The sequence below is a fragment of the Megalobrama amblycephala genome, linkage group LG20 (genome assembly GCF_018812025.1).
Source record: "Megalobrama amblycephala isolate DHTTF-2021 linkage group LG20, ASM1881202v1, whole genome shotgun sequence".
NCBI classification, from domain to species: Eukaryota; Metazoa; Chordata; class Actinopteri; order Cypriniformes; family Xenocyprididae; genus Megalobrama; species Megalobrama amblycephala.
The window spans coordinates 17,937,550-17,962,290 of NC_063063.1; the positions used below are offsets into that span (position 1 = coordinate 17,937,550).

Below are 24,741 nucleotides of genomic sequence, written 5' to 3' on the forward strand. Positions count from 1 at the left end.
GATTTTGGATATCTCAAACGGTTTGGCCGTGGCGAGGCAACGAATTTATGGCAAGAAAAGGGAAACAAAGTGTTATAACTTCTGCATACATTAATTGATTTTGATGAAACTTCGGCTTAGTCTTCGTTGTACAAGGCTGATCACATGGATGTGACTATTGTGATTCAAAGTCATAGCGCCACCAACTGGAAGCAGAAAATGTGTCACTTTCAGCATACATTGAGATCACCCTCTTATTTTTACCTGATTTGCTTCAAAATTCATCAGAATAATGTTAAAACTTGGCACATGTAATCCTTTGAAAATGGGCAGGGAGGAGGGGCTCTATAGCGGCACCTTGTAGTGCAGTAAATGTGGAGTGAATTTGACATAGTCCTTTGATGTTTAACCGTTTTAAGTGCCTATTGCCCGCTGTGCACAGTTGCCCTGAAGCCACCGGGGTGGCGGTGCCACCGGGCTTGGGCCCGCCATCGCTGCTCGCAGCTATATTTATTATTTTTTTTTTTTTTTTTTTTTTTTTCCGTCTTCCGGGGCTTTTTGGGGGCCTTAACATGCTCAAAAACTCTTGAAAATTGGCACACACATTGGAATCCGCGGCCAACAGGGACGCAGAGCTGGTACCCGGGCGTGGCAGGGGGCTCAACAGCGCCCCCTTGAAAAAGGTCTGAAAATTTGGTCCATATATTAAACACGCTTGCACGTATTAGTCTGAAACTCGGTACACATATAGACCTCATCGGGCCGAACAACTTTCGTGCTCTAAGTTAAACGCCACGCCAACAGGAAGTCAGCTATTAAGGGTTGTTTGAAAAACGCATGCTCTGGAATTTGATATACTCCTCCTAGACGATTAATCCGATCGCCACCAAACTCGGTCAGCATGAAGTCAAGACACTGATGATTAAAAATTGCCAGGGGATTTTTGATATCTCGAACGGTTTGGCCGTGGCGAGGCAACGAATTTATGGCGAGAAAAAGGAAACAGGAAATGTGTTATAACGTCTGCATACATATATTGATCTTTATGAAACTTCATGAAGTGTGTTCGTTGTAGTAGTCTGATCACATGGATGTGACTATTGTGAGTCAAAGTTATAGCGCCACCAACTGGCAGCAGGAAGTGTATCACTTTTTGAAATGCTTTGAGATCACCCTCTTATTTTTACCTGATTTGCTTCAAACTTCATCAGTGTAATGTCAATACACAGCAGATGTAGACCTATGACAGGATTTTTGATATTTGAAATATTGTTGCCATGGCAACAGGTCAAACTGTAATAATATTCTTGAGTGTTTTTGAGGCTCTTAACATGCTTCAAATTGCATGAAACTCGACACACACATCAATATTGTCAACCAGTAGACATGGACAAAGCCATAGAAATGGGCGTGGTGGAGGGGCTCAATAGCGCCACCTTTTGACAAAAGTGGGGGGGTTAGTTTTTCCTACAGTCACCAAACTCGGTACACATATTGTTCTCATCAAGCCGGACAATTTTCTAATTTACATTCATTAGCTCCGACCAACAGGAAGTCAGCTATTTTGGTTTGAATGTTAATTTTTTGAAAAAACAGGCTATGAATTTTATACTACTACTCCTACAGGGTTTATCCAATTTACACCAAGCTTTTTTTAACTTGTTGCTAACACATTGAAGTTGTTTAATTGCAAACGGATTTTGGATATCTCAAACGGTTTGGCCGTGGCGAGGCAACGAATTTATGGCAAGAAAAGGGAAACAAAGTGTTATAACTTCTGCATACATTAATTGATTTTGATGAAACTTCGGCTTAGTCTTCGTTGTACAAGGCTGATCACATGGATGTGACTATTGTGATTCAAAGTCATAGCGCCACCAACTGGAAGCAGAAAATGTGTCACTTTCAGCATACATTGAGATCACCCTCTTATTTTTACCTGATTTGCTTCAAAATTCATCAGAATAATGTTAAAACTTGGCACATGTAATCCTTTGAAAATGGGCAGGGAGGAGGGGCTCTATAGTGGCACCTTGTAGTGCAGTAAATGTGGAGTGAATTTGACATAGTCCTTTGATGTTTAACCGTTTTAAGTGCCTATTGCCCGCTGTGCACAGTTGCCCTGAAGCCACCGGGGTGGCGGTGCCACCGGGCTTGGGCCCGCCATCGCTGCTCGCAGCTATATTTAGTGTTGTTGTTGTATCAAGTACAATTCTACAATTTGAATTTAATATGGCATATACAGTATATATGAGGTATAACATACAAAATACAGAATGTGTGTGCTGAAGTCTACAATATGCATTTAATATAGCATATATAACATACAAAATACATATAAGATGCATAAAATTGTGTACATTTAAATTATAAAACCAATAAAATACAAAATAGCTTACTGCAGGAATTATTTTATGACATTTATTTCTAAAACTTGAAGGAAAATTGTCATTAAATTAAATTTCCATTTCTTGTTAATTGCAAAAAGTCAATGTCATTTTTTATTAGGAAGTAAATAATGCAGGTCCAGAACATGGCTGTCATGAAGATGGTCACTGAGAGTCCACTGTGTCTAGTGCTGACCCGGCCTACACTGCAGAGCCTGCTACAGCCTGTGGAGAGCAGAACTAAATGGTCAGACAGCGAAAGTTGTGCTGCTGTTGTGTAGCTATCTTTACTATAAGTCATGGTAAGCCTCCTGTTTAGGTATTGTCTTTTTTTTTTCTGACACAAAATACTTATCTTTTTTTTAAAGTTATTTATCTCTTGGATTGATTGTGCAGAATTTTCTCGCAGAAATGTATTTATTGCATCATCTATTTTGCTAAATAACATGATTATCTTCGGGTTTAAAGAGCTTTAGATGAAGATTTCCCCATTATTTGTTTCTTTGTATTTTTCTCAGGTTTTAGCAAAATTATGTAACATTTTGGGGCAAATATGCATAATAGTAAACCGAAACTTGAAGCTAAAATAGCAAATATCTGAACAGCTACAGTAAATTTCCCAGGAGAACTGACATAAGCTGGGATAAATGTAAGCCAGACAGCACAGAATATGAGCATACTAAATGTGATGAACTTGGCTTCATTGAAGTTATCAGGGAGCTTCCGAGCCAGAAAAGCTAAAACAAAACACAAGATTGATAGCAGGCCAGTATAACCCAGAACAGCCCAGAAACCAAGAGCTGAACCTAAGCTACATTCAAGGATGATCTTTTCTCTGTAATAGCTCGAGTTCATATTTGGAAAAGGAGGGGATAATGTTAACCAAAGCACACATATAACCACCTGTATTAATGTTAAGCAAACAACACTAAGTCGTTGTTGTGCAGGTCCAAACCATTTCATGACATTTCTTCCTGGAAGTGTAGCCCTAAAGGCCATTAACACAACTATTGTTTTCCCCAGAACACAGGAGATACAGAGGACAAAAGTGATCCCAAATGATGTGTGACGCAACATACAGGACCACTCAGTGGGCCGACCAATGAAAGTAAGTGAACAGAGGAAACACAGTGAGAGTGAGAAGAGCAGCAGGAAGCTCAGCTCTGAATTGTTGGCTCTGACAATAGGTGTTTCTTTATGAAGATAAAACAGAGCAAATACAATTGCTGTTAATAACACCCCAAGGAAGGACAAAATACAAAGCACCATCCCCATGATTTCTGTATAGGAAAGGAATTCAACCACTTTTAATATACATCTGTCTTTGCTTTCATTCGACCAGTACTCCAAATCACAAGGAAAGCAGTCACTAGAATCTGTGAAGGAATGTCAAGAAAAGATTATTTGAAAGGAAATTGCCTCATGAAGTCACTTGACCAGTGGACAGTATTACACTTTACTTTATCACATTTTCATGAGAGTTATTCAGCATGTACTATTTTACCTGTGATATTACTGATTTCTCCCTCTGCACATGGAATACAGTCATAACAGCAGAGAGGTCTTCCTTTTTGTACAGCCTTCCTAGTGCCTGCAGGACAGCTCTCACTACACACGGAGACAGGCAACTATGAGAAAAAAAGTTCTCATATAAGATCCAAATGATGATTTGAATTGTTCAAATAATTTGCTTGACATTGTGGAATAATTTTTCCAGCCTTAAACTCTACTTTCATATATTTTCAGGCATTTCATCTAAATGACTGTTCTCCAATGGTTGTACTTTTCATAATTCAAGTTATTTGACATGCTTTCAGTAATTTGTTATGTACCTCTCCACTGTTTCCTGCCCATAGCACATGTTCCTGATTGACTTGAAGACGTTTCTCCAAAGGCATTGAGCTGTCATAGACACCCACATGCTTAAACTGCAGACGTCCATCCTCAGCAGGCTGCCAGTTCACAAGGTCATATCTCGCCACTGGATCACCACTTGCATCAAAGAAAATTCTCTCACCTGTTTTAACAGTGAAGCTCACATCTTTCATATATTCCAACACCTAAGTGGAAACCATAGAAACATTAATAATATATATATATATATATATATATATATATATATATATATATATATATATATATATCCCTTACTTCTGTGCTCCTACATACCTTTTGTGGTGTAGGATGTTCTCCTTTGCTGCTGCTGGTGGAGGATCCAAAGTCTTTTAACACATTATGTAGCGTATGTGCAACAGCATACACTGCAGTGTAAACTTTATGCTCTATTCGTTGCTCTGATACATCAGTATATTCATTTTGCAGTTCTGCCAGTCTCTCTGAGCCAGTACAGTCACTACTACCACTGCTCCTGAAAGAGCACTGAAAAACTGTTTCCCAGAATTCGGTTAAAAGTTTATTTTTTGGTTCTTGATCAGGATGCACATTCAGTAGGAACTCACGCAGGCCCATAATCTTGGCATTTGCTATAGCAAAACCCATAGCTCCAGAAAGGAAACTGTATTCCTTTGTTTCTGCAAGATTTCGAGAAGTGATCCAGGATTCACTGCCAATCCACTGTATACCTGTGATGTTGTGTTGTGCAATTACTCTAAGGAGGATGACAAAATCTCCAAATGCCATAAAAGCCAGCACCACTCTGGCTGTGCCCTTCTTTATCACTTCCAGTGTCTTCAGAAACTGCTCTTCTGGGTCAGTTTTAAATACGGCCTCTGTATATTCAATACAAATACCTTCTCTTTTTGCAGCCTCCTCAAATGCTGCAATCCCATTATTACCATAATCACTGCGACTCCTGACTGTCCCAACCCAAGTCCAGCCAAAGTGCTTGACAAGCTGAACCAGTGCTCTACTTTGGTAATAATCACTGGGAATTGTTCTGAAGAAGGATCGATACCTTTTTCTGTTACTCAGGCATGCACATGTGGCAAAATGACTGATCTACACATACACAGGCACACACACACAGGCACAAAATATATATATATATATATATATATATATATATATTTTTTTTATATATTATATATATATATATATATTTTTTTTTTTTTATATTATATATATATATAAACCAGATACATGTTTTCACAATGTTTCCTATATTTAGAACTTTTTTTTTTCATTGGATAATTATGACTTGAAGCATATATTTACAGTGCATGTTCCAGTAGAACACTGATGTTCATCTCATACACTGATTTAACATGATATCAAGGAGCAGATAAGAGTTCTTACAACAGGTAAGTTGAATGGACCAACTACAGATGCCAAGCCAACGGTGGAGAGGAGTTTGACTCTCCAACAATGGCATGAACAGCTGGTGGTCTAGAACAAGACGTATCACTCAAAGTCTCTTCATAACCGTTCATCAAAGCCATGCCTGAGAAGATAGCCTGAGCTATTGAGCCACAGGAGTCATATATCTTATAGCCCAAAGAAACACCAGGCAACAGCTGTGTGCTGTTATTAATCTCCTCAATGGCAAAAATCAGTGTCTGAAGAAATTTAAATTCACGCAAGTTCAAGCTGTGAAAATAAAGCAACAGTGGAGTATGTTACAGTCTGCAATGAATCATCTCTAAGACATGTTCAGTCATTTTTTTCAGAATTCTTATTTCAAGGTCCTTATTATACAGACCTGCCACATGTTGTTTGCTCTGGTTTGGAAGTGAAATGATGGTTTTGCAAAAGAGCACTTTTGTGAAGGGAGAAAATCGCCCCGATGTTGATGTCTCTTTCTGCAGAAAGAAGAGGAAGGGCAGGCTGACCAAGCAATCTGCAGACTTGTGCTGAAGTTGGTACACAGAACCCATGCAACACCTGCAGCAGTAGCAACAGTGACAAAGTCCTCTTTGCCATGCCAATATGTATGCAGGGCAGGAACCTCTGAGGCAGAACAAGAGTAGTGCTGCCTTTTATCGTATCTTAAACTCTGTAAGCTCAGGGGCCCCCTGTTGGAAAGTGTGCACATTCGGCCAAGATGCACAAAGCCTAGTCTGATGCTGTCTCTGAGGCCCAATCGAGGATTTACATCATTGTCAACAACATGGAACTGTAGTGTGCCGCATGTGAAGTTTACATTAACGACACCTAAAGTCCTTATGATCTGACCGCCATAGGCCACAAGGTTGACTACATGGCTGATAGATGGCTGATAAATAGATCTGCTGGTTCATATGCAATCTGTGCATCAAGTTCACTTATTATGTGTCTGTCCTTCTTTACATATGGTATGGGGTGCTCTGTTTGACTGAGATGGACCTTGTCCTGGTCTGCTGTAGGTGTGTGTCTTGTTTGATCTGCACTATTTAGAGAAGTGGTGACATTTTCCACACATGTTGCAGCGCGTGTTGAAGGCTGGAGAGCTGCTGCGGTCAGATGAATGCTGGCCACAACAGTTCAAACATGTAGAATATTGCACGGCACAAACTTCACTTTCCTTTTTTATTTTTTTGGTACCTGCTTCTTTTTTATTTCTTTGTTTCCTTTTTCAGACTTTCAATTGTCCGCAATATTCTCATCAAAAATGAGGAGGTCAATCTTACAAAGTCCTTTTGCCATCGTCAATATAGGCTAACTTTTGACACCATGTAGATGTGTGTAGATAAGTTCACTGACACCTTGTGTAGAACTCAGGTCTCCTCTTTATTTTTTCATACTATTTCCCCTTAATTTCAGCGTTCCACCCCCCAGACCTCCTACGTCATCTCCTGTGGACAGCCACAGGGAAGATATTAAATAATAGTAATATTAATAATAAAGATGCCAGTGAAAGCTAGAAACTGGTCCCAAAGTCCCTTAAGTAGTTATGTTTCAAGTTTGAGGATGATATAATAAAAAAATAGGTTCCTGCAAGGTTTTTTCTCTGACTAGTGCTTTTTTGGTAACGCTTTAGATTATAGCCCTTCCATTTTTTAAGGCAAGCAAAACTAAAACTAAAACTATTGCACATATATATATATATATATATATATATATATATATATATATATATATATATATATATATATATACACACACACACACACACACACACTGTATATGAGCAATATCACACAAGTAGTCGTGCAATATGGCTGTATTTCAGCACAGCTGTGATTCGACTGTAGGCATGAGGCTGTAGGCCGAGTGTGTAAATAAATAAGAAATAACAATGGAGTGTCTTTAAAACCCTCTTATGTGCAGAATTACTTCCTTTTGCCATGGATTCAAATCTCAAGTTGACAGTTTGACCAAGGCTCTGTTACTAATTTTAAAACGTCACTTAGGAACTAGTAACAAAAGAATGTTGAGTCCCTCAATTGAAACTCATTGTATTTTCTACAGTATTAGAGAGAGAGAGAGAGAGAGAGAGAGAGAGAGAGAGAGAGAGAGAGAGAGAGAGAGAGTTTTGGCAAAAATCAAACAATTCTTTGCAATAAATTAACAAAGGAACTAGTATTTCACATCTGTGGAAACAATGAAAAAAGGACAAAAAGGACAGAAAGTACATTTATCAGTAACTTCAGAATTAAAAATAGACACAAAAGCGTTAACAGCAATAATACCATGCAATATTCTCCATTGAATATCTCCAACCCTTATTCAACATTTTAACACAAAAAGTATAAGCACTTTTTCCTCTAATAGAATTAAAAACAGTAAAGCGAACATCATTTTTTAAAAATCCAAGATTACACTTGAAAGTCCTCTTCATCCATTTTTGGTCTTGCGCTCATGCTCGGAAAAAGATCAGCATGACCAGGTATTTCACACCATTTTGTCCAATTTTTTAGCCACAATTTTTCTTCTTCTGTTAATGAATCTTGAAAACTTTGTAGGATTTGTCCAACTTTCTGAACTGAATGAACACCAAGTTCTCTTTTTTTTCTTTCTTTTTAATAGATGAACATGATCTTGAGCGGAATCACTTAAAAACTGAAGTTCAATTATTTCAGATTCAAGATCAATAAATTCAATTAATTCAGCAATACTCCTGGAGGTATTAAGAGTGTATTGTTTACAAAATTGTTGAATCTGAACCTTTCCCACATCCCATCATTGTTGAATTGATTCAAATTGCTGTAAATTTGTCTTCCATTGTTCCCCAAAAAAACATAAAACCTTTATTAATACGAGTATCATTTAACAATGAAGCATTGAAATGCCAATAAGCACTCTTTACTTTGATAGAATTAATAAAAACAACTCTGAAAACTGTGATCTGAAAAAGTAACTGGAGTTATAGCACAGGATTAAAATATCTGTAAATTATGTTTCTAACAATATATTCTATCAGTTCTTGCTATGGAAATAGAATTTTCTTGATAATGTGCCCAAGAATATTGTCTAAAAACTCCATGCTTTTTATGCTATACGTCTACTAAATCAAAAGTTTCCACAACACTTGCAAGCTTATTTCTTGAAGCCATGTGTAGCTCAACATGATTTTGATCCAAGTTATTGATTGTACAATTAAAATCTCCAGCTAAAAAAAGAAAATCAGGACACTGACATCCGGCCAGTGTTTCAGACAATTTTTCCAAAAACGCATTCTTTCTTTTGCATTAACAGGAGCATATGCATTAATCAAAATCATTGTTTTTTTTTTTTTTTTTCATACTTTACAATGACTTTAATAAGCCTTCCTGCTATTACTTATTCTACATCATATGACAGAGGTATAAAAGACCTTGAAAAAAGAATGGCTACTCCAGTACTCATTGAACTTTTATGACTCATTATGACAGTGCCATCCCATTCCCTCTGCCAATCAACTCCATTATCAATACATGAGTGAGTTTCTTGTACAAATGAAATGTCAATATTTTTTAATTTCATCAACACATAAAAATAAACTCTTTTTTTTACCATCTCATGCACAGTTCAAATTTAGTGAGGGAATCTCCTCCCACATTTGCTATCACTTTTGCAGATTCAGTGAACTTGACTCAATCTGAGAAAAAAATTATCAACAACCACATTTCTCTTTCCTTTTGTTACTGTCAAGAAGCTACGAAATTGTTCTAAATTGTACTTCTCTTCTTTCCTTTCATTTATCATAATCTGAGTGAAAGTTTCTCTTTCGATATCATTTTATGATGTGTACTCCATCTCACTACTGACATCAGACTTATTCACTTATTTTTTTCTCTACTTTCTTCTTAATATGACCCCTCTTTGAGCTCTGTTCACCTGCATTCTTTGTTGCTTTGCGCTTGCTTAACTGGTACTTTGAAATTGTGTTCAATGGCTTCCATCAAATCTTGCCCAGAAACAAATTCTGCAACATCTTTTGCCATTTACTCTCTTACTTCCTCTTTATTTTCTTGTGCATTAAAGTTTTTTTTTTTTTTTTTTTTTTAATTCTACAGTACTCATTTTGATTCCACATACATTTTTCACAGCATTTTCTATTACTTCATTTTCCTTAGTTGTATTACTACCTTGAATTTCTCTCATATCTGAATCCTGGTCTCTTTTTTCAGGACAAGCTCTAACCAAGTGTCCTTCTTTGCCACAATTAATACACTTCATTGTTTCAGTCGTGACAAAAATTACATTGTCCAACCATCAATCGTGAATTTGAATGATTCAACTCTTCAATTCCTTGCTTCAACACCACAAACACTTGTCGTCTAAACAACACTACGTGCTTCAAAAGCGGCGACTTACATCCTGCCACTATTTGTTATCGCCGAAACAAATTGACCATATCGTGACAGATCACGTTCCAGAACATCATCCTTGATAAATGGTGGGACATTTGACATAGTAATTTTCTTTGCTGGATTGACAAGGGGAAAAACGGGAGTATGTGCGTTTTTTACTACAACTCCTTGTTCAACAGAGTCTAAGAAGCTGATTTTATGCTTTCATGCCCAATCACCTGTCCAATCGCAAGACTACATTCCTCTACAGAACACTCAATGCCGACTGGCACCTTAATACCATGCTGTCAGGTGCGTTGTTCAAACCCCACTCCCTCCTCCACGCTGGCCATTATGGCCAGCTACACAAACAAAGATAACCCACTCCCCTAACCCCTAACGAAACTTTCTAAACAAATTGGTGAAAATAATCATTAAAAAAAAACCACACAAAAACTAACTGTGAAAGTTGGAAAAACCACAGCCTCTCTCACAGGAACGCACCACAAACTCTGCCACATTTGTGCTGTTAGGGAGTCAACTCAGTCACCAACCCAGTCACTACCGTCACCACTCACCACATTCACCAGATCACAATCACCTGATTACTGATTCCTTGCACCTGTCAGCAATCAACGGTCAGCTCTATAAAACCACACTCATCCTGTTCACTCACTGTCTGGTCTCAACCTGACCTTGTTGTGTTCCCGGATCGACTTACCTGCGCTTCACTTACCTGTTGTTACTTCTGGCCATCCTAGCTCCCCTCAGCTCCTGCTCTCTGTTGTCTCCTTGCTCTTCAACCACTGGATCTCCTACGAGAAGAGACAAAGACTGTATCACTCACAGATAAGCTTCACTAAGATATTCCCTCTCCAAACCTGCTTACTTGGACTGCTATTACTGCTGTGTTGTGGATCATCTCTGTTCAATAAACCTGCTGTTGTTTATATCACTTACCTCTGTGTTCCTCTTCTATCTGCTGATATGTGCATGCGCACAGATAGAGAGAGGGGGAGAGAGAGATTTTTAACAAATATCATTATTAAAACACCATTGCTGTACAAAAATTTCAACATCATGCTCTATAGTACCTAAAATCTAATTTTATTGACTTTAGAAATGCTTTAAAAATAGGCAAAAGCTCTTAAACATGCATATTCTTAATTGTATTTCTCAGTGTAGAATGGAAGTTTTGGTCAACCAACCAAAAAGTTAATTAACTGCCATTTTATCATTTGATTCTGTCTATAGCCAGCACCCAAATAAAAAATGATTTGTCTATATACTGTACCTCTCCACATTTTAAAAATGCCTTACTTAATAATTCAAACAATGGCATTATTCAAACAATGGCATCCAAAAAGCAATGAAATACAGTCTCTCTGTGGCCACAAAAATACACTTATCATCAACATTAGGATTAATAACAGATATAAAAGCATTCACTGCCACAACACCATGTAAAATTCTCCACTGTAAATCACCAACACGTTTTGTCAATGGTAGTTTATACAGCACCCTCCATACTGGTTTTATTCCCTCATCTATTGCAAGTTTACTTCTCCACACTGTATAAGCTCTCGTGCTAACATTGTTTTGTTAAACACTTTCACAAAAAAAAAAAAAAAAAAAAAAAAATGTATATCAGTTTCCCCCTTAACATAATCAAGTCCAAATCCTGTAACACTTTCAAATCCAAAAAAGGTCCTGATGTATCTTTTAAGAAGTGCTAAAGAATCATTTTTAGTATTTTAAGTACAAAATTAGTGCATGGGAATATAGCACTTTAAGTACATTATAGAAGTGTACTTTTTTTTTTTCACCTGGAACATCTAAAAGTTCCATAGAAGCTATATCTGCTATTCTCTTCAAATGCTATGAAGCTTTAAAGTATGACATATTTTGTGTATGAGCCCATTTACAGTAGTAAAAAATAGCAATTTTACATATGATTTGACCGTTTATTTTAATAAATGTCAAAAATCTAAAAGGTGTGCATTATAGTTGACACCTAGATGAACACTTTACAGTTGGTTTTATGACTGTAAATTATCCGTGACGGGAACCATGGCAGGTGCGTATATCCATGACGGGTCCCGAGGCAGGCACATATAACAGTGGCGGGACATGTGGCAGGCGCATATATCTGTGACCGGTCCCGAGGCAGGTGCATATAACGGTGGCAGGTCCAGTGGCAGCTGCCCCTAGCGGTGACGGGTTGAGTGGCAGGTTGAGATTTTACTCCTACTATTGTCTTGCAAGCATTACTTGTGTCTGATATAATATTCATTCTTTAGGTCGATGTCCTTAATATTATATCCATTATAATATTAATGTATATGTTAACAATGTTAGCACAATTAATGTATATGCATTAATGTAATTTTCACTCAATCCATATTACGCACTAATTCAAATTAACAACAATAGCCGTTATAAATGACAATAGGAAATAAACACAATTGGACGATTCAGTCAAATGTGAAAGCAGTGCTCTTCAGCAGTGTTTCCCAACCAGTGTGGCGTGACAGGTTGTCAAGTGTGCCGTGGATAATTACCAAAAAAAAAAAAAAAAGTTACAAAGTTAATATATAGTCAGTGTCAGGCAGAAACCTCTTCTCTCTATATATTTCTTCATTTTTTTTTTTTTTTCTATTGGTCACCCTTTATGCCTGTATGTGGGTTTTACAGATATTAAAAGAATGAAAAAGATTGTAACGAGCTTGTGACAAAACTTAGTAACTCCATTGGATCCTCAAACTGTCAGTCAAACCTCATAAATCTGCCCCACCTCTACTGTGAATGAAGTGCTGCATGCAGTTTGGAGATCTTTACAATGATTATTTACAAGGATCAATGAAAAAAGATCTGATGTTTGAAGGAAAAAACAAAACAAAACAAAATAAAAAAAAAAAAAAACAGCATTTTCTTTGCTCAAGAAAAACTGTTTAGAAAGGCTAAAGTTTTATATATTTGAGCAGAGAAGATTTTGATCTGATATTTCCCATTTAGCACAATTTGATTTGCTCTAGAACAAGTAATAGATTTATTAGAACAAAGATTGCCCGTTGTTTGTACTGAAAACAAATTCTCATGTCTCATTCACACTGGCCGAGATTAAGCTGTTCTTGGCGTGTCTTGATGGCCTGGAGCCCACATCTCCGAAAACATCTAAATTTGTAAAATAGGTGCGATGATTAAATATGTTTCTTATTTCAACATGTCACATATTTCTAAAACTCTTAAAGCTACAGTTTGTGGTACAGCAAGTGTAGTATTCGCAAAAATTACGGTGGATTGCTCGGCAGCCATGACAGTCGCTTCAAGCGGAGTTATACAATCGGTGAAAAGGTAGGAGTGCTGTCATCAATAAAATATCACATGGCTATCAGGCAATCAGATTCAAGAACCAGAAAGAACTGTTTACTGTTACCCTGTAACTACATGGAACAAAAGAGTAAGAAGTACAACTTTAATTTATAGTCTGCAGATGTCACACTTATGGTCACAGCTCTGGTTGCAGTAGAGATAAGACTGGATTCAAATGCAGCAGTCTTTATTAATAATAAACTCAAATGAACAGAAATACACAGCAATCTTCAAAACTCAGGAATCTTCAGAACAAGAACAGAAAAAAAAAAAAAAAAAAAAAAAAAAAAAAAAAAAAAAACAGGCCAAAAGGCAACAATAACAACAGACAACTGAACATGACAAAACACAGGGATTAAATACACAGGCAAACAGGAGAGCTAACAAGATAATTAACCAGACACAGCTGGGACAAATGAACTCATGATGGTAACTATAGAAACAAAAGAATAGCGAGAAACTGAACAAAGGAACCAATAAAAATATAAAGAGAAAGTCCAAACACAAACTGAAATGTGACACATGTACATACTTTATAGGTACACTATAATTACCGAAAAGTATGCTGTAAATTAATTTTAATTACGCAGTACTTTCCAGGCTGTAATCTGAAGCATTACCCATATATTTTCCAAACAGCTGCATCTTCAGTACACCCGACATAACCTCAAACTGACATTTCCTGCAAAATCTGGACAGCTGGACTGACAGCTCAAATTATATATATATATTGTCACAGTTCCCTCGTCTCCAGGACTCCATTTCCCATGATCCTCCTGTTTCTTCACCTGCACTCACTTCCCTCGTCAGCTCCTCATCATCACTCATCACCTGCACCTGGACTCTATTATCATCACTCCCTTTATATGGCACTCACTCCCTGCACTCCTGGTCTGTCCTAAATGTTATATGAAGTGTTTAGATGTTGTCTCCTTGTTTCTCTAATAAATACCCATTGATTGTGGAAAACTGTAAATGCCTCATCTCTACAACATCGAACTGTAACATATATATATATATATATATATATATATATATATATACATACATAAAGTTTCATACTGCAACTTTAATATAATTATTTGATTCAGGGCCTTTTGGGGAAATAAAAAAATAATTTTTATTCTTGTTTGTATTAGCTAAAACATAATTATCATTTCTGCCAAATGTCACCATCATCAGCATTTACAGTGAGGGTTATAACCTGCTTTATTATCAGTATATAAAAGCAGTCTCTTACTTCTTAACAGTGTCAGTTATTTTGGCTTCCCACCACCTCCCCTACTCCTCCTTTATTGTAATAGTTTGGGGGGCAAACTGGAGGTCAAGTAGAATAGAGTTAGATTAGAGTTACAGTTGGATTACAGTTGGATTCCTTGACTTTGATTCTAGGTCCTTCAGTCAGACATTTGCCAAACAATTTTGCTGTTTATTTGACATCCTGACTTTTGCTGCCAGGAACAATATATTTTTAACCTGGATCAGTGACAAACACCCAAGGGTGGCACCGGATCATTAGAGAAATTATTCCTTTTGAGTTTCTAACATGTGTCACTCAAGCTTTTCATCATGTCTGGATTTTATTGATGATTCTTTAAGTAATATTTTGAGGTATGGTATTATCTGTCATGAGTGGCTGAATGTAATCCACACAGAAAACTAGAGATAAACTAGAACTCAACCACATACAACATAGACGATAACAGACAAATAACTAGGGAAACTTAGGGCTTATATACACAGAGAATGCAAAAGAGAAACAGAACAGCTGTGTGGAATTAGGGACTATGAAAAGTAATTAGAAACTCGGGAACGGGAACAGAGTGAAAACAAAACTAAAACTGAACGTTATAACATCATAATGCTGCTAGCTTTGTTTCTTCTTTTCTCTCTTCTCTTTCTCCTGTAGTATTGTATATGCCAGCTATTGTCTGTATGTCCCGATCCTCTCTATATAGTGGACAGCAAAACTGTTTACCATGTACGCTAAGATTATATGGCCACACAAACTCATGAATCAGTGTATGTTGTAAGCACTTCTACAACAGAAAATACACTAAATTCCAACTTTTGATCTAATGGGTATTGAAGATATGCCGGGGATTTTTAATTGATGCAGAATTTAATGCAATTTAGCATGGATCCTCAGTTTGGATTTGACTTTTTGACTTCACATGGACAAAAAGAGGCAACACCCCAAAAATTCATTGTCTTATATTTTTGCAACACTTTGATGAAGCAAAGTGGGTTGCTTATTTTTATCTGGTGGGTTTTCGCGGGAAATTCGAGCATGTCACACCCTGTCTTAGCGTCATTGCGTCACATCTGTATACATAAAGAATGAGTCCCAGCTAATAGGCTACATCGCATGTTAGGCAGATCATTTATAGCCTTTTCTCACAATAACAATTTGAGAACAAAGTATATCAAGCTAAGCAATCATTATTTAATCATCATTGGCAGCGCGATTTATTTAATGCTTTTTTTTCCTCAGTTGGTCAGAACAAAAGTGGCAGACATGTTATTTACTTGTTCAGATGACATTTTCTGGTGAAAATTCTTCAAGGTCATACTTCAAGACTACAATCTGTGATTCCGAAGTACTGTGTCCACACCGATGTGGTGATTGACAGCAAACATTGGATTAATCCGTGCTGAGGAGTCGTGCCGAGGCACAACCCATGTAAAAATGATAATTCCGCAAACAACTGCAAATGCAGGTTTTCAAACAGAGATGGTGACAAAAAGGCAAAACTTATGGATTGCAGCTTTAATTTGTGTTCTGAAGATGAACAAAGGTCTTACAGGTGTGGAATGACATGAGGGTGCGTAATTAATGACAGAAAATTCATTTTTGGATGAACTAACCCTTTAAGGATTGAGCATGTCAAACCCAACCCAGGTGAAAAAAAAAGAACATTCCATAATGTACTTAAAGTGCTCTATTTTCGCACCTAATTTTGTACTTAATATACTAAAAATTCTTATTTAGTACTTAAGATAAACTTAAAGGATTAGTTCACTTTAAAATGAAAATTACCCCAAGCTTTACTCATCCTCAAGCCATCCTAGGTGTATATGACTTTCTTCTTTCTGATTCTTCTTTTCTGATTCTTTCTCAATCAGAGATATATTAATAAATATCTGAGACCAACGAGTACGAAGCTGAAGAAAGTGCTTCCATCCACATCCATCCATCATAAACGTACTCCACATGGCTCCGGGGGGGTTAATAAAGGCCTTCTGAAGGGAAGCGATGTATTTGTGTAAAAAAAAAAAAAAAAAAAAAAAAAAAAAATCCATATTTAACAAGATATGAAGAAAAATATTATGCCTTCTTCCTTCAACTTATGAAGTAAGTGTAAAACTCTCACCGTTCAAAAAGCTTACGCTACGTCCTATTCAACTTACGGAAATAGCTCAACTGACGCGATGCCAGTTCGTTTTTTTTTTTGTTTTTTTGTTAAGTTGAATACGGAAGGCCGTCTGGCGGAAGCTAGATATTTTACTTCATAAATGTTAAATATGGATATTTTTTTTACACAAACGCATCGCTTCGCTTCAGAAGGCCTTTATTAACCCATGGGGGTTAATAAAGCTGTGTGGAGTATGTCAAGTGTACTACAAGTGGTAACTAAATACATTTTTTTAATACAGAGATAGTATATAAAAGCACATTTTCGTTCATATTCATGGTATCTCAAAAATCTCAAAAGCACGGTTGAATACACTTAGATGTTCTTAAGATTATCTTAAGAAGTACTAAATTAGAATCTTTAGTATATTAAGTACACAATTAGTGCGCAAAAATAGAGCACTTTAAGTAAATTATTGAAGTGTCCTTTTTTACCTGGGGGACATTTGAAGACACAATAAAAGGCATGACCATCCCTGTTCTGCCTCAGAGGTTTTTCGCCTTTCATACACATTGGCGTGGCAAGGATGACTGTGTCACTGCTGCTACAGTTGCTGGTGCTGCATGGTGCCTGTTTGCCTGTTTCAGCACAACTCTGCAGACTGCTTGGTCAGCCTGCCCTCCCTCTACTTTCTGTGCAAAAAGACATCAACATTGGGGCAATTTTTTCATTACATACAAGTACTCTGTTAAAGATGCATTCTTTCACTTTAAAACCAGAGCCAACAACATGTGTCAGGTCTGTATTACTACTTTGAAATCTGAAATAATTATGTTGATACATAATTCTTTACACAATGTAACACAAATTGATGCTTTGTTTTCACAGCTTCAACTTGCGTGAGTTTAAATTTGCTCAGACAATGATTTTTGCCATTGAGGAGATTAATAACAGCACACAACTGTTGCCTGGCATTTATTTGGGCTATAAGATATATGATTCCTGTAGCTCTATACCTCTGACTATCCTTTCGGGCATGGCATTGATGAATGGTTATGAAGAAACTTTGAGTGACACATCCTGCTCTAGACCACCAGCTGTTCATGCCATTGTTGGAGAGTCAAACTCCTCTCCCACCATTGGATTGGCATCTGTAGTTGGTCCATTCAGCTTACCTGTTGTAAGAACTCTTTACTTATCTGCTGCTTTTTATGTTTAATCAGTGTATGATGAACCACTGGAATATTCAAAATAAATGCTTCAAGCCATATTCAACCAATTGAAAACAACTGTTGTAAATATAGAAAGCAATTGTTTAGATTATAGCAGTGTTTATAACAATTATACTATTTGTATAGTATTAATGTATAGTGGATTAGGAATGGGGGAAAAAAGTATCTGAAAATTGAGATTAATATACTCTGCATATTTTTATTGCAGATCAGTCATTTTGCCACATGTGCATGCCTGAGTAACAGAAAAAGGTATCCATCCTTTTTCAGAACAATACCCAGTGATTATTACCAAAGCAGAGCACTGGCTCAACTTGTCAAGCACTTTGGCTGGACTTGGGTTGGGACGGTCAGGAGTCGCAGTGATTATGGTAATAATGGCATTGCAGCATTTGAGGAGGCTGCAAAACAAGAGGGTATTTGTATTGAATATTTCGAGACCATATTTAAAACTGATCCACAAGAGCAGTTCCTGAAGACACTGGATGTGATTAAGAAGGGCACCGCCAGAGTGGTGCTGGCATTTACTGCATCAGGGGATTTTGTTCCCTTCCTGAAAGTAATTGCGCAACACAACATCACAGGGCTGCAGTGGGTTGGCAGTGAATCCTGGATCACTTCTCGAACTCTTGCAGAAACAAAGGAATTCAGTTTCCTTTCTGGAGCTGTGGGTTTTGCTATAACTAATGCCAAACTTGTGGGCCTGCGAGAGTTCCTAGTGAATGTGCACCCTGATCAAGAACCAAAAAATGGATTGCTAAAAGAATTTTGGGAAACAGCTTTACGGTGCTCTTTCATGACCAGCAGCAATGGTGGCTGTACAGGCTCAGAGAGACTGGCAGATCTTCAAAATGAATATACAGATGTATCAGAGCTACGGATAGCAAATAAAGTGTACACTGCAGTGTATGCTGTTGCACATACCCTACATAATGTATTAAAAGATTTCAGATCCCTCACCAACAACAGCAAAGGAGAACGGCCCACACCACAAAGGGTATGTTGAGCACATGAAATAACAATAGAAAAATCATAATGAAACAAATTAAAATAGGAATAATGGAATAATCCTCTCAGATTTTGGAGTATATGAGGAATGTGAGATTCAACGTCAAAACAGGTGAAGAAATATTCTTTGATGCAAGTGGTGATCCAGTGGCAAGATATGACCTGGTGAACTGGCAACCTGCTGGGAATGAAGGTGTGCAGTTTAAGAATGTGGGCCTCTATGACAGTTCACTGCCCTCAGAGCAATGCCTTCAAGTCAATCAGGAACATGTGCTTTGGGCAGGAAACACTGGACAGGTACATTGATTCTTCACATTACATTATTGAGGGCATGTGAAATATTTGTTAGAATTATGAAAAGTAAAAAAGAGTGAAATCATATAAAAATGATTTCATGATGATAAACAATGAATTTAAAGCTGTAGTCCATAAGTTTTGCCCCTTTGTAGCATCTCTGTTTGAAACCTGCAATTACAGTTTAAAAATTAAGCAGAATTATCATCTTTATGTGGGTTGTGCATTGGCACAGCTCCTCAGCTCGGGTGAATCTAATGTTTTGAGGAGAATGTGCGGCTGTCAGTCACCGCACAGGTGGATACCGTACTTCAGAATAACAGATTGTAGTCTTGGAAGTATGACCAAAATTAGAATTTTCACTGGAAAATGTCATCTGAACAAGTAAGTAACAAATCTGCCACTTTTGACCAACTGGAGGGGAAAAAAAGCATTGCAATAAATCGAGCTACCAATGGTGATTAAATCTAATGATTGCTTAGCTCGTATCACATCAAACCATGCAAATTATTATTACTGTTATACTTTGTTCTCGAATTGTTAACGTTAACAACATCAGCATTGTGTGACTACGTGTATTTAGTGTGTATTAGTGTTACCTGTAGATTTCAATTTCTGTACAGTCTAATCTCTAATGTTAATTTGTCATACCATACAATCTGCCATCAAAATGATTTGAAGTTTAAAGTTTAAAGTTTATTATTCCAGCTGCTGTGAGAAAAGGCAATAAATGATCCGCCACCTGCAGCATCCTCACATGCGATATAGCCTACTAGCTGGGACTCCTTTTTTATGTAAACAGACATGACATAATGACGCAAAGACGAATGGAGGCATGCTCAAATTTTCTGCGGAAACCTACCAGTACCACTCAAATTAAAACACATTATTACAAGCTTACTGCTGTGAATCAGGTTAAGGCAACTGATTTTGGATAATTTTTTACCAAAAAAAAAAAAATGGATTGCTGATTTAATGATTTAAATAATAATTTGGGGTCTTATATAACACATTATCTTCTCATAGGTACCTGTGTCTGTGTGCAGTGAGAGCTGCCCCCCTGGAACTAGGAAGGCTGTGCAAAAAGGACGACCTGTCTGCTGTTATGACTGTATTCCATGTGCAGAGGGAGAAATCAGTAATGGCACAGGTAAAATATCATGAAAGTGTGATAAAGTTAAATGTAAACATTGGTGAAATGACTTTGTGATGCATTTCCCATTCAATAATCTTTTCTTGAAATTCCTTCACAGATTATAGTGACTGCTTTCCTTGTGATTTGGAGTACTGGTCGAATGAAAGCAAAGACAGATGTATATTAAAAGTGGTTGAATTCCTTTCCTATACAGAAATCATGGGGATTTTGCTTTGTATTTTCTCCTTTATTGGGGTGTTTTTAACGGCAATGGTATCTTTTCTGTTTTATCTTCATAAAGAAACACCTATTGTCAGAGCCAACAACTCAGAGCTGAGCTTCCTGCTGCTCTTTTCATTGACTCTGTGTTTTCTCTGTTCACTTACTTTCATTGGTCGGCCCACTGAGTGGTCCTGTATGTTGCGTCATACAGCATTTGGGATCACTTTTGTCCTCTGTATCTCTTGTGTTCTTGGGAAAACAATAGTGGTGTTAATGGCTTTCAGGGCTACACTTCCAGGAGGCAATGTCATGAAATGGTTTGGACCTGCACAACAACGACTCAGTGTTGTTTTCTTAACGTTAATACAGGTGGTTATATGTGTGCTTTGGTTAACAATATCCCCTCCTTTTCTAAATAGGAATTTGAGCTATTACAGAGAAAAAATTGTCTTAGAGTGTAACTTGGGTTCAGCTCTTGGTTTTTGGGCTGTTCTAGGATATACTGGCCTGCTATCAGTCTTGTGTTTTGTTTTAGCTTTTCTGGCTCGGAAGCTCCCTGATAACTTCAATGAAGCCAAGTTCATCACATTCAGTATGCTTATATTCTTTGCCGTCTGGCTCACATTTATCCCAGCTTATATTAGTTCTCCTGGAAAATTTACAGTAGCTGTGGAGATATTTGCTATTTTAGCATCAAGTTTTGGTTTACTATTTTGCATATTTGCTCCAAAATGTTACATCATTTTACTAAAACCAGAGAAGAACACAAAGAAACAAATGATGGGGAAATCTTCATCTAAAGCCTATTAAACCCACAAATAAGCATGCCATTTAACTAAGCTGTACAAAGCAACAGTTAAGTAATTCAACTGAAAAAAGGGCTGTCTGACCCATTAGTTCTGCTCTCCACAGGCTGTGGCAGGCTCTGCAGTGTAGGCCGGGTCAGCACAAGACACAGTGGACTCTCACTGACCATCTCCATCACAGCCATGTTCTGGACCTGCACTGTGTACTTCCTAATAAAAAATGACATTGACTTTTTGCAATTAACAAGAAATGGAAATTTAAATTAATGACCTGTTTTTCTAACAGCTTATGTAATAATAATAATAATAATAATAATAACAATAATAAATCATCTGTTTTCAGAACAAGGCCCCACTTAGCCCCACTTTGGTGAGTTGTGTGAAGATTTTGACTAAAAAGCAGAAATTTCACTTTGGACACCAAACACTATCATCATGTAGTGTTACGTCCTTGTGTTATGTTGAAGTTTTTTCTTCTTTCCCAGATTCTTGTTTCTACTTTCTTTCAATTTCATAGTGCCATGCCATTGGTTCACGGCAGGTCACCTGATCCCTGTGCTTCCCGTGATGTCATCAATCTAGTCTCCAATCGGCTCATTACACAGTGACATAAAAGTGGAGTAAAGATGTCACTCATGAGGCCTGAGAGAATCAGAGATTTTGATTTAAATTTTGGATTGTTGTAATGACTTTGTTTTGTGTATCCCCTGTGTAATTGTATATACTTTGACTTGTGTAACACTGTGCTCATTCCCTATTTGTCTTCCCTCTCATTACTAATGTCATATCTGAGGTTGGAGAAGGGACAGGTAAGCAAGTCGCGTGATTTACATTGTACGCACATAGGGATTTCACTTGAGTTGTATTAGAAACACTAGGGCAAGGGGCGAGCTCCATCTGCTGTATTTTTGTTTTGGAATAGTTAGTGTATTTAAGTAGGATGTCTGAGACATATTTCTTTCTTTCTTCTCATTGATAGTTTAGAGTGTCAAACTCCACTCCTGGGCCACTGTCCCATAGAGTTTAACTCCAACCACCTCCAAAACACATGCCTGGAGGTTTCTAGTAATCCTGAAGACCTTGATTAGCTGGTTTGGGTGTGTTTAATTAGGGTTGGAGCTATACAACTGGACCTATGCTGAGATTGACAACCTTGGTTTAGAGGGTAAAGTTAGTTTGGGCTTGATTATTTCTTTGATTTGGATGCCGCCCGTGTTTCTTCTCCAATTCTCTTTTCCCCTATAATTATTATTTTTTTTAATTTGTGTTTACCATTCCTTTTTAGATATAATATATTAGCTATGCTAGACATCGGCTGCAGCTTGATGCAACCGATCGGTGAGAGTTGCTGCTTGCAGTTGGGGAGGAGCTGAAAACGCGTGCAGTCGGACATTTTCTGCTTCCCGTAGTGAGACTCGCTCTGCGTTTGCATAGCTTATCACAGCTTAAGTGAAATAAATGCAATATTTGTCTAATACACAGATGTTTCAGACATTTTATTCAGTACTTTATGTACTGCTTTCAGCATTTGTTTGTATAAGAATGAAGTTCAACATAAGCATATACTATTTAAATACCACAGTGAGGTCTTCGTTTTTATCAGTTTTATTTTGATAAACATGACACAACATAGCATCATGACTACATGAAAATGGCTTTTACTGTTATAGAAATACAGACTTGTGAGCATTAGTCACATGGTGCATGAAGTCCAACAAGCCTAAAGACTAAACAAGGGGGTGTGGCAATGGCAAACAGAGGCAGGATGAGAGGAGCACATAGCCAATACAAACAAAGTCAAAACCATGTGCTCAGGCACAAGACAAACAAAGAAACATGAAACAGAGACCAAACAGACGAGGCTGTCAGGGCAGGACCCTGACAATGCATATTTGTTTTTCCCTGTTTTAATGTCACTCCCTTATACCCATTTATTTCATACCAGCAGGGGTTGTAATATTTAGTGGGGGCTCATTCAGGATCTCAAAATAAAATTGCTGCATTATTGGAGAGAAGCTACACATGCATCCCTTGACATCTCTAGGTATTGGTGTTCTCCTGCTAGAAACCAGATAGCAAGATCTAGCCTAGATATGGCATGGCTGAGCACATGTGGGCCATATAAAGTTTCGCCATATATGTTTTACCATGCTTTAGATTTGGATGGAGTTTTCTTTTGGCTCACTATATGTATTGTGGTATATGCACAACTGCAGATCACCATGGAATATTTTAACTTATGGTTAGCATTGGCTCATACTTGAAAAAAAACACATGTAATCAGTGCGGCAGGTCTGTGGCAGTCCACATCCCAGCCTATTCAACAACACTACTGTTTGATTTCTAAACCTTTGACTGGCAGCTTTTTAAATGCAAATATGTCTGTTATTTCAGTTATTTCCTTCTCTGCTCTCATTTTACAACAATCTCCTTTGCCTAAATAAGCTTTAATTAGCTTCAGGTAAGTGCTGTTTTGGTGTCTTAAAAGTTATTATTAATATCAAGTATATATTATTAAGTATTATATTTCTAAAAAATAGCCTGTTACTAGATGTGGTTGTTATGGTTCAGGACTCATGTAGCCTGAGTAGGATGTTGATGCTGCAGTTTAGTATAACCAAGACTATGTTTAATTTACAATCGTTTGTTCTCAACCCTAGTTGGGAAAAATTAAGAAATCTATAAACGTAGAGCTGACTGCCTTTGAAAATCATTATCAAATTACTATTGGGAAGCAGGCTTTGAAGAAGGAGATTAAAAGACTGGTTATAGATTATTTGATGGAGCTAAAGGTTTGAGTGGTGTGGTGATGATAACAGTGTGCAGGTTTAAGACAACTTAGTGCAGAGGTGCAGTCCCCACGTAGAAGGCGACATTCTCACGACCTTGCGCAAATAAAAATTTTCCTGATAATTTACTCACCCCCATGTCAGCCAAGATGTCCATGTCCTTTCTTCAGTCGAAAAGAAATTGAAGGTCAAAATTACAGTTTCAGTGCAGCTTCAGAGGGCTTTAAACGATACCAGATGAGGAATAAGGTCTTATCTAGCAAAACGATCGGTCATTTTCGAAAAAAAAAAATGTAAATGTATATGCTTTATATAAACAAATGATCGCCTTCCAAGTGGTTCCACCAAAACCGCACTTTCGTATTCTTCAAAAAGCTTACGCTGTATGTCCTATGCCTTCCCTATTCTGCTTACGGAAAAAATGGAACTGGCACTGCGTTCGTTACGTAAATTGAATAGGGAAGGTGTAGGACATACAGTTGAAAATGACAGATCGTTTCACTAGATAAGAC

General features: G+C 37.4%; 1 protein-coding gene and 1 pseudogene across 1 annotated transcript; one reads left to right on the top strand and one right to left on the bottom strand.

Annotated features, from left to right (window-relative positions):
• Positions 1 to 2,269: 2,269 nt before the first annotated feature.
• On the bottom strand, positions 2,270 to 6,324 carry LOC125255823 (annotated as a pseudogene).
• Positions 6,325 to 17,305: 10,981 nt separating this feature from the next.
• On the top strand, positions 17,306 to 23,004 carry LOC125255813 (extracellular calcium-sensing receptor-like). Its single transcript, XM_048171314.1, has 6 exons — positions 17,306 to 17,541; positions 17,632 to 17,923; positions 18,184 to 18,972; positions 19,053 to 19,280; positions 20,304 to 20,427; positions 20,531 to 23,004. Exons 1-6 carry the CDS (start codon positions 17,330 to 17,332, stop codon positions 21,442 to 21,444), a joined length of 2,559 nt encoding a protein of 852 aa, XP_048027271.1. The 5' UTR covers positions 17,306 to 17,329; the 3' UTR covers positions 21,445 to 23,004.
• Positions 23,005 to 24,741: the final 1,737 nt, after the last annotated feature.

Bases quoted from the DNA above. Each gene is read 5' to 3' on its own strand.
- LOC125255813 (XM_048171314.1), top strand. From the start codon at position 17,330: ATGACTGTGTCACTGCTGCTACAGTTGCTGGTGCTGCATGGTGCCTGT. The intron at 18,973-19,052 runs GTATGTTGAGCA...TAATCCTCTCAG, and splicing joins AACGGCCCACACCACAAAGG to ATTTTGGAGTATATGAGGAA. The intron at 20,428-20,530 runs GTAAAATATCAT...ATTCCTTCACAG, and splicing joins AGAAATCAGTAATGGCACAG to ATTATAGTGACTGCTTTCCT.